Source organism: Zeus faber (assembly GCF_960531495.2).
Source record: "Zeus faber genome assembly, chromosome: 5".
NCBI lineage: Eukaryota > Metazoa > Chordata > Actinopteri > Zeiformes > Zeidae > Zeus > Zeus faber.
The window spans coordinates 31188717-31200338 of record NC_137192.1 but is presented as its reverse complement, the minus strand read 5'-3'; the positions used below and the strand labels follow the sequence as shown (position 1 = coordinate 31200338).

General features: G+C 42.6%; 1 protein-coding gene across 2 annotated transcripts in view; it reads left to right on the top strand.

Moving 5' to 3' along the window:
• LOC307229908 (lumican) overlaps positions 1-1478 on the top strand; it is a 4303-nt gene extending 2825 nt beyond the window's left edge. For both annotated transcript variants that reach the window (XM_080000032.1, XM_080000033.1), the window contains exon 5: positions 801-1478. In XM_080000032.1, the coding sequence (XP_079856158.1) occupies positions 801-952 (152 nt within the window). In that variant the 3' untranslated portion in view covers positions 953-1478. The remainder of the gene's footprint in view (positions 1-800) is intronic.
• Positions 1479-11622: the final 10144 nt, after the last annotated feature.

Sequence of the window (11622 nt, the reverse complement as noted above, 5' to 3'; positions counted from 1 at the left end):
AAAGCACACTCTGTTCCTCTCTCCGTTTCCCCTCGGTTTCTGCCTGCTCTCCATCTCGCTTTTTGACAGACACGTGGGGTTTACAGCACGGTGCCACAGACCTGAAGCCAGGGGCCACATAACAGGTTTCATAATTTGACACACACAGTATATCAAGCACCAGCCCGTGAAACCCACTACTCTAGAACAGCCGTCCAAAAACAGCCCTCGACATCGTCTTGGTGTACGGCTCTGGCACGGCGAGGGAACGATCGGGCAAAACGAGAGAGTGCGGTCTTGTTTTTCCTCATCTTTGGGTCCTGCAGACAGAGCTGCTTGTGTACAATGAGCAGCCGGCCAGACAGACAGAGAGCGACATACCTCTGCACCAGCTCAGTGTCTCGCTAACGGCCCCGACGGCTAATGCGGTTCTTTGCACTCCCTTGCCAAAGGCCACAGCCCGGGCTTCCAGCGGCTCGGCTGAAATGGCGCGAGAGCGGGAGAGGAGGCGGTTTTTCCCTTTATCCCCTCCGTCCTCGCCGCAGCACCTGCAGCCAAATCCAATAGAAAGTGCAGACTGAATTAAGAACAACTGGGGCCTTCTGTTGGAGGCCAGTTACAAGGGGTTAACAGTGGTGAGCAAGGCCGCACAGACGTGTCTTTGATATGACAACTGTCAGAACGTCGCACTCAATCATAGTAGTATACATTTGGTAAACAGATGTTAGACGACGTGCAGTCGGAGCTCAGTATGACTTACATTGACTGCTTTAATAACGCTCTGTCTAATGCTCTGTACGCTTTTTGTTTCTTTCCCCTAGAGTTCCAACTGACTAGTTTCTGCAGAGAGGTGGGTCCTCTGTCCTACTCCAGGTTGAGGATACTACGACTGGAGGGGAACAGAATTTCCCTCGGTCAGCTGCCCCCTGACTGGGTCTACTGTCTCAGAGTGCTGCAAAATATCGTCATCTAAACCACGACTATCCACAGGATTCATCATCCACACAATCTGGAAAAAAATGAAATGCTCTACAGAGTCTGACAGTTACCAGCTGTTTTTGTTGTGGTTAACTCAAAATTATGCGTTACGCTGAGCTCATCTCAGTTTGTAATTTATCTAGTTGATCAATAACTCAATGAATATAAACTTGGATATTTAACTGCAAATATGTAAACCAGAGACCCAGGGCTCTCACACACAGAGCTTTTAGAATGTTTAGCCAGACATAAATGTACAATGTGAAAAAATGTAATGTGAAAAGTACTGCATGGTCCCTGCCTCAAGGTTTACGCTGAATAGACAGAGAAGTTTATAAGCTTTTTATATTGAGAATAGTCAAATATGTTACCACGAGACCTCTAGGAATAGTGCAAAATACTATAGTGGAAAATAATGGAGCTTAATTACAGTAAACTTCCTTTTGTGCTTCGTCCTTAGCACACAATGTTTTGACATGCAAGTGTTATTGATATTGGTTTAATTAAACTAAATGATTAAATAAAACATGCATAGTAAACATGACGAGTAATGTTTCTTACTGTGCTTGGTGCTTGTGGCTGGGTGGGGCATCTCACCGGTTGTGGTATGGCAGGCCTCACCTTTGCAAGGGGGTCAGGTGAGCATGGGGCCCCGCCGGCTCGTCCGCTAGGCGGGTGGTTCTGAAGGGGTGTCAGGGTGTCGGCTACGAGGCCGACTCCGGGTCTGTGATCCGTGCCTGGAGCCGGGTTCTGCACTTGCGGGCGTGTCTTATGCATGCACATGGGGGTGGGTTATATGTGTGCACCTCATGGGTGCAGGGTCCTTTTGTGCTCCCTAGGACTGGTTTGTTCACCTCAGGGTCACACGTGGGTGTTGCTCTGCGGGGGTTCTCGGCTTCTCTGTGCGCTGGGAGGTTTTCTGTGGCTGCGGTGCATTGTGCTCTGGTTGCATTGTGCTGGCGGTCGTGGGGTGTCTGTACGGCTGCGGGGCCTCTGGTGCGGCTGCGAGGCTTTCAGCCTTTACTGACCTCATACAACCAGAACTAATTGGGACCAATCCCGTGCACTTGCGGGTGGACACACACACACACACACACACACACACACACACACACACACACACACACACACACACACACACACACACACACACACACACAGGTGGACTCATCACACACACATGCACAAACACACCACCAGCATCTGCTCCAGTACACCCCTGATTATGTCCTTCTCCTCTCCTCTCCTTTATTGCAATAACTACCCCAGGAAGAGACCACGCACCCCAATTGCTGTTCCAACTTTCCTGAACTTAATCAACTCTGTTTTGTCGATACATTTTGTCGTGTGATGTTTCTATGTTTATTTTTTCAAGTAAATTTTGTTGTTCGTTTCCGTGTTTATTTGTCTCACCCATGGTGATTCCCCCCCTTCTTGGAGAAGTAATGATGTTATGATTAGTTGTTTATTGATCACAACAAGCATCTGTTTACAAAAAACAAGTATCTGTTATCCATGACCATATGGCGACCATGTATAACAGAAATGCTGTGCTCTTGTCATCCCGCAGTTTGTCCAAAGGCTGCAGGTTTCGACAAGGTAATTGTAAGCGTTTCTTGATGAGTCATGAAGAGTTGCTTTGCAGGTTGAGAAGTTGAATCCTACTTGCAGACGAACTTTGTCTAGGATGTAATGGCATCAAAAGACCCACACACCTAAGCCTGCTGACAGGACAAGTTAACTAACAAATTGTGTCAATTTATAATCCATACTTAAACTCAAACTTTGTGTTGTGCAGTGCAGAGTGAAGTTTGGATCGTTGGTACAGGAGTAACGCAAGTTAAATGAAACAAAAAGGTGTCCTTGGGGAGCAGCAGGAACCTCCCAGCGCTGGGTTGAAATCCTGACTCATAAGACATGTTCAAGATTCATCTCAGGACCTCAAGACCTCAGAGGGACCGGCCCGGACACATTTCCCGGTGGCCTGAGGGTCGTTTCAGCCTGCCCTGAACAGTCAAATTGATTTTATTCAAATTTTTTATCCCGATCCCCTTTATTTGACCGCAACGAATGACATGCAATGAATGGCTCCGTCCCCGGACTCTCACTCGCGCCGCAGTGTCCCCTGAAGGGCCACTGTGCCCCTCTGGGGGACGGCATAAATGTCATCATCACGTCAGGTGGCGCAGAGAGGCAGAGAATAAACGAGAGAGAGGCCCAGATGTTGCTAAATGCTTTGAAATAAGCGACGTGTTTGCCAGTAAGGGACCCGGTCAGCCAAAAACACACACACACACACACACACACACACACACACACACACACACACACACACACACACACACACACACACACACACACACACACACACACACACACACACACACACACACACACACACACAATATAAGAATATGACAACTAACACAATCACCTACATCTAAAATATTGTTTCTCTGAGATTTTCCTCGTGCCAAATTTGACCAGAAAATCAGATTTTCATATTTATGCACAGTACTGTATGTGGGAACTTAGGTATGGCTTCCATGTTTTTTTCGAAATTGGAAAAATCTTTTTTTTTTTTGGTTTTTTTTAGGCTTTGTGTATTGCAAGACAAGTTATAGCTGCCCATTTGGTCAATTTCGGGAGTGCTGCCTCCAAATGAGATCTGAATATGTTTGCTGCAGTGTTGTTTCGTATGGAATGTGTAATCCTTCACGTTATGAAGTGGAAAATAAACACTCACAGTGACTGTGACGAAGGTTAAGTGTGACTGATCTTTTGTCCCAGCTAATATGCAACACAGCCTAAATGAAATATATGCAATTGAATATGAATATGAATTTATATTATTCAATATAAATTGAAATGAAATGAAAAAGCTACAATATCACTCTTATTGTGTATTGTCTGTAGAATATAAAAAATAGCCATTGGTTGAACAGTAGGCTAAACTGAAAAATATGTTTTGTAATCTGGATAACTTCCTACCCAGATTTCCATAGTGGTCAAATGTATAACTAGTCCTGTCCCAGTTACATCAACAAATAGGGTTGGCCTCCAACATGAGCGGTCTGGTGGTTTGCATGAACAGTGTGGCCTGGGATGGAGTCAAAATTCCTGGCCTGAATTATTGTTTCAGCCCGCCCCTGTCTGAGGTTGAATACTTATCTGATGTGGGGGTGTTCTTACGTGCATTCCTATAAACTTCTCTACTTCCCTTCTTAATTAGGGCTCCTAATTAAGTGTTTTACAGCAGTAAAAAACATTTGCCAGGACAAGATGATGCTCCCAGTTACCATAGCAAGACCCATAACCCGCCTGGAGAAGTGGGTATACTTTTTGCCAACAATGTTTTTTTTAAGCGGCCCGTCCAGCAAAGGATAAACGCCCTGTGTCATAAACAATGATACTGTTAAGACTCAACGGATCTCAGGACAAATGTTCCAGGTCCAAACGGATTTGGGTCTGAACTTTGGGACCTGTGAAAGCCTCTAGTCTGGTGCAGTATGTATTTCACCCATACAGCTGGTCCTTCTGATGTTTCATTCGGTGGAAAAACTTCTGCCCCCTAGTTTGGTTAAGATTTACAAGCCCAGGTGTCTCCCATCACTTATGCCAAGTTCAGACTCCAAGGTTTTGGCCTGATCTTTTTACTCAGTGGCTTTTGGAGATTGCCGAGCAAAGCCGCAGATCGGAGGAAAATCACCCATGAGCGAAGAGCGTGTGGTGTGAACTGCTCACAACGCGATCTAAACGCTCGCCGATGGCTGGCAGACAGCGGTGAGATGTCAAGCAGGTTTAATATCTGGTCATGTCGGACTCAACTCGGGACCGACGCAATGAGCTCCAGCCAATGAGAGCAGACAGGGGGTCAGGGGGAGGCGGGGAGTCGGGAAGGAGAGATGGGAGGGCAGCGGAGCAGCTGCCAGAAACGCACAACATACCAATTTTACTTTTCTTCTCTAGGTTTTAAGTATATTTCTTATTTAAATTCTGCTTCTTTTCATTTTTTTTTCTTTACAGTGATCAGCAATCCTGTCCTGTGCATGGGATCGCGTCATTTCAGGTGTCACTTCTCCTGTGTTTTTGTGACGAAACTTAGTTTGGAGACCAGACACCCTCGTTGGGGATTCCTCCTGGTGAAAGAGCTTGTAATGTGAGCCTTTGTTGCCGATCTACGGTGGCCCTGAAAGCTCAAGGCACTGCAACTGAAGAAAACACATGCAAAATTAAGAAAAAATAATCACCAATATGACAACACATGCACAGCATTTAGAAAACAGAAAACACAACCACATTCACAAAAAACACAACTGTTTTAACAGAAAACACAAACACATGAACAAAAAAACAAAACCGTATTAACAGAAATCACAAACAGATTAACAAAAAACTCAACCGCATTAACAGAAAACACAATCGCATTAACAGAAACACAAATGCATTAACAGAAAACACAACCTCATTAAATCCTGTCCAAATCCTCCATCTGCTTCCTCAATGCAATTAATGAATAGAAAAAACTAATTTTATATCAATCCACTGTTTATATTTAAGCCATTTAAATGCAATCTACCAGAGAAAATGGTTTCTACCGGCTCCGTGATAGTGTGGTAAAGGTTGTGTGTGGTGGACAATTCAAATCTTTCACTGAATCACTTCCTGAATTGATCCATTCATCAATCAGTTCAGTGGAGCTCTTAGTCAGCTGCGAGTGAACATTCAGAATCACCTTCGCAATGAGTGTATCCCTGTGAACCAATCTCCGTGATGCAGTGAATCAGTCATTCAATGAATTAGTGCCCCATGCCTTTCCATGTAAAGGCAGAGCGGCCTGCACATGCACCCTGTGACACAACTACGAGTCAAACTGTGGGACACGCCCAGCGCTCTACACAGCGCAGCACGCTCTGCTCCGGACAGGGCTCCAAACCCAGGCATGAAGCTCAAGGAGCATCCAGAAATGAGGGGTATTGAAGCACCCTCAGCACCCCACTTCCCGTGCCCATGGTAACATATGTTGGGATTAGCCACTCATGCGCACCACTATTGCAGGACACTACTGAATGATACACATCAGAGAGGATTTAGAAGTGGCTATACGTAATGGCAACTGTAAAAGAATAGGTATACGTACCTGCCTGGTATACCTGCCTATACCCTGCACTACACCACTGCTCTTAGTAACAGAAAGCAAGCTTCAAGGAACTCATCGACTGTTTGAACACTGTAATCCCAACATTTACACTAAATACCATTACCACATGAGGAAAACATATCTAGAATTCAAGGATAAAACCGTCAAAACGGAAGAAAAAGTTTAACTCAATGTTTAATATTTAATTTGCTGTCAATGTTTTTTTTTCGGGTTTTTTTTCCATTTCCCATTCACTCTGAAGTGATTGGCGTTCAGTATGAGAAATTGAACAACACATGTAGGAACAATTCTGAGTCTTGAAATCGATGAATTCCTGGATGTATGCAGAGAATCACTACAGTGAGAGAGAGTAAAATAGAAAGAGATACTGATGCCGGTGCTATTACTGATGATTGTAAGCTCCTCTGATTGGTTGAAAAAAAGGAAGCACAAAGTTTCTTCTCTAAGATCGCTGCATGAGTTGTGGGACATCCCAGCTTCATTTAATCCCATTTCAGCCCAGTTTCGCTCGTCAACACGAGTCTTACTTTTACTTCCTCAATCTTCTTGACGATTCAATGAAATAAGATTACATAAACATTACAGACATTCTCCACCTTGGGGTAGCGGCACAATGTGAGCTCACGCAGGACATTTCAAAGACTGATCTGTTGATATTTGATTGAAATATTCTCGATGAAGAAATAGCAAATAGTTTTGAAACATTGAATTATTTCTGCATAATCAATTTGGAGCATCCTCCGTGCTCTGTGACATGACGTATGTAGCCGATGTGATACTGAAATTCATATGGAACAGTAATAAAGTTCTTATTTTGCCTCAACATTTTGCTCACAGGCCTAAATGTGATTTGTAACGCATAGAATTTGTGGCGCTGGCTCCAAAATAATAATAATAAAAGTAAAAATAAGCCTCAAAACCTCAAAACAGGGTTATGGGCCAAAAAAAATAAGAGTCTAATAAGGAGATGAATAGGAACCTTAATGCTCTGAGTAAACTTGTTCCAGTTATGGCTGGAATACTACTTAACAGGGATGAAGTCACGGCTGAAGGAAAGAAGATGAACAGGAGGGGAAGAGCTCACTTATTCCGTGTGCGAAGTCAAAGGGACTATAACACAAACACTAACAACGTTTTACACTGGGATGTCATACAGCTGTCACTGACACAGACTGTCATACAGTCTGTGTCAGTGACATGAAAGCAAAACAAGAATATCATTTATACTTTAAATATACAGTGGCGAATTCAAAATTCAAACAGTCAAATCAACGAAAACATCAGAAATATATAAAAAACTTTAAATATAAATATTGAAAATAAATCATTTGAGATCATGTATGGCACATTTGGGTTGAGGGGGAAACATTTAAACTAGTTTTGTGATTTTTGTTAATACACTGTAAAACTGCAATAAACTAATACATGAATGAAAAAAAAGCTTTTTTTTTATTGCAGTGGAGTCTCGAAGGTCGTCTCAGAGTTCTCAAAAGGCTCTTTTTCTTTCTCTCTATGTCTCTGTCTATGTCGATCACCCACAAGAAAGCAAGAGTGAAGTTACTAATGTATCTTTTTACAGTGTATAAAAAAAACCCACATACTGCAGCTCTGTCTTTCTTGTGCGCTGAGGAAACTGCCTTGGAAACCATGGCCGTCAAAACAATCCACCAGACGCCCCGCCCCCATTGGTGTCATTCCATTCCCATGCAGAGACACTGTAACGCACGCAATAATACACCCTCTACACACTGAGAAAGACACACAACCAGCGTTCCCATCAGGTCAGTTCATCTGGGCTCAGATCTTCCTGAAAATCATCCAAATGCCTCAACTGTATTGATGTGATCCTTGGATTCCAAGACTCTGCTGTGAGCACAGTGAATTACAATATGCATGTGTGGGAGTGGTTTGATTTAAGCAGCCACACCTGTCATGCGTCTAGTTTAAATGGGCCCAGGATCAGGGGTGGCTGTGCACCTGTTGCTCATCAGAGCAATTGAAGCGCACAGGTTAAATCACCCGTTTGTCATGACACCATTCCATCAGCTCCTGGCGCGACATCTTGCTAATAAACCTGTTTGTCCTTCACATCCTTGCCTGTGTCTGTGTCGGGGAGCCCAGAAAAAGCCACTTGGGTGGCATGTGGCAGGGGAACTGGTGACAACAACATACAATTAAAATGATTTTGGCCTTTATTTGGGTAACCGCCTCAGGCTTTATTACAACAAGACCTCAGAGCTATATTAAAATGTGTTGCACAGAAGATGCCTGAACTGCATTTTATTCATTTGTTTCTATGATCTCCAAAGCATGCACAGTTTAGTGTCAAGCTGGGCTGTATTAAATTGTTGATCGTCTTTCAGTTTTATGGTTTGATCAAGGAAATTGAAAACAGTGTCACTAAAGGAAATTAAATTTGAGTTTTATCTGATATTTTACATCACCATATGATTAAATGTGTAAATGGTGTCAGATCCAGTGGAGATACCTCCTGCTGAGGCAGTTTCAACCAGATGGTTAAGGCAGGCAGGATGCTCTACAATAGGTCTATTTACAAGCACGCCTTAGACTTACAACCCCTCATTATATCCAGACATGAGCCCCCACTGACGCAACACACACACACACACACACACACACACACACACACACACACACACACACACACACACACACACACACACACACACACACAGGACATGGGGGAAAGTATACACTTGAGAATGGATTACTGCAGTAAAATAAAATAACCAAGCACAGCCAGTTAAGTACTAAATCACTGCCCCACCGCCCACCATTGCAATGTTTAAGAAATTACAATAAAGAACACTGAAGACTTTCAAATGATATACAAAGAAAAATGGCAATACATTAAAAACATAGACAGCTGTGACAGCTCCTGAAATTATCAACCTAACAGATATGCTAAAATGAAGTCACTAAGATGGTTCTCTCCATGTCCGTCTGCAGTCATCGTTTTTCCTGAGACTCCAAAGTCTGTTTGCATTCACTCAAGATCCCTGTAAAGTCATTAGGAATAAGCATAAATATCCAAAAATCCTGTTTACATTACACGGCTTCCTCTGATTTTCCAAGCGTTCCTTCACTGTGCACACTGCTGGATAACTCAGCCTGGACACGTCAGAGCAGCAGCAGAACTGTCATTCATCCTAAATTGGTGTTTTTGTTTTCTGAATCAAGACACCATTGTCATCATTAAAAGTGGAGTGCATTTTTTAAATTACTGTGGCTGTAGTGGGCTTCTGGTTGAAAGCCTTGATTGTTGGGCTGTGAGAGATGACTTTCCCCACTTTTGTAATTCACCTTTTATAATAGATTGAATATCTACCCAATGTATCATGAAACACGAGGGAAAATCACAAAAACAACACTGTGGCAGTTCCGCCTGCCACACGCCATCCGAGTGGCCTTTTCAGGGCCCTCCAACACAAGGACACACGTAATGGGGTTAAAAAGAAACAAGTATTTTTGCAGAGAGTGGGCAAGGTGGAACAAGCCTGGAGCAGTTGTAAGACATGTGGGGATGGGGGTTTTACCTGTTGCCCGTTGATTGATCATGGGCCCAATTACCTAGATCCAAGACAGGTGTGGCTGCTTAAACCACACCACCCCCAAACAACAAACACAATCTAGGGTTGTCAACAACCTTCTAGTCATCCCATAGGTTTATCCTTCAATTGTCCTACTAACCCTCAAAAGACATTTGGGGTTTGGGACTGGGCCCACCTCCCCCCATCAGTTTGCAGAACAGCTGCTGTCTGTTAGTAATAGCAAGAACTGAAATGTAAAGGTTTCTGAGAGTAATAGTGGTTTCTAACCAAATGAAGAGGTTTCTGGAAATCAGCATGTTCAATTCATTCCTGACCAAAGAAAAAACCCAGAAAAAAACACCTCTCTGCACAGAAGAGGCCCAATAAAGAATACATTAGACAGCACTTCACCCAACACCAAGTTTCCACCGATGTCACAATTACACATTATTCCAAATGTAATGGTGTTCATAATTACCAATATGAAAGTAATGATAAAATGTGTCATTATACCCTCAGTTCAGGCTATGATGGTATGGTATGATGATACATTCTGTATTCAAGTAATAGAATTTAAACATACTCAACCTTAACTGATGGAAAAGGAATGATTTGCTCTTTCCTTAATCGGGACGATACATCTGTGGGTCAGCATAATGAATAAACACTCAATAGTGAATAATCACTGAATAATCACAGAAAAGAGACTTAAGGCCATGATGTCAGTGCTTATGTGCTTATGCCTGTGAAACTCAATGTGTTTGTGGTGTAGGGTTGCCAGTTATGTCAGCTGAGTTGTAATGTTCTCTGTAGCCTTGCATAGAGAGTTGGCATGCAGCCTGTCGCTATCCCACTTATGGACATGCATGGTTAAAAATTGCATTGACTTATCATTGTGGAATTTCCCAAAAAGCAGGACTTTCCCTTTCAACAATTCTGCAACTTTGATAACCGTTTGCACCTGCCGTTCAGGTGGCAACTATTTGGCCTATTTCTGGAACTCTGTTTGTTTGAGATTTCACGTATCAAAGTACATATTGTCAGATTTATAGCTGACACAAAATGCTGTTGGCAATCAACATGATATGACTCACCGTTGGGGCTGTTTTATATTTATGATTTTTTTACTTCAAAGTTAAAGTATTTTCACGTTGTCCTATTTTGTTCGCCATAAGAAGAGAGAGAGAGAGAGAGAGAGGATTATGGAACTCACTACTTCTTGGGAGTGAAAAAAGAAAGAACCCAGCGGTGCTCCTTGGAAAAAGGGGATTGCGGTCTCCAAATACTTTTCTTGCTTTTATATATTTATATAATCATGCCCATGTTTGAACAAGGCATTTTAACAGTAGATTCCTTGTTAGTGCCTTGGATCAACATAAGTATCTTTGAGGTAATATCTTAATAATCTTAATATTACTTTTCAACACTGGAGAGAGAGAGACCATCTTGTCAGCCTTTGCGATCCTGAAAAAAGTTAAAATGTCGTGTGCATCACTATAACTAGGTATCTATGACTCGCGGCATGCTTATATTGTCATGCTTTTCTAGAAACCCTAGAGGGCAACTGTGATAATGTCAGAAATGTGCCTTTCAACGTAGTCTCTTTCTTTTGAAGACATTGGAGAAAGAAAAAAAAAAAGGTTACTTCACGTGACGTCATCCCCGGCAGGCAATAAAACACGATCACAGAGAAGTGAGGTCATGGTGGTAGAAATGATCATCATCAACTAGCTTTGCCTCTCCCTCCCATATGAGCAGAACCCAAAATGATACAATCAGACTAACGCAGAGATGAAAATAACAAGCGTTATGTACTCGTGTTGAGCCAGTTTGACTATATCACGTTGAAGTTTGAACACATTTACATATATATTTGGATCAGTGTAATTATTATATTTTTTAAAACCAATGTGAATCTTGTATTCTTTTACATTTGGCCATCAAAGCACAGTT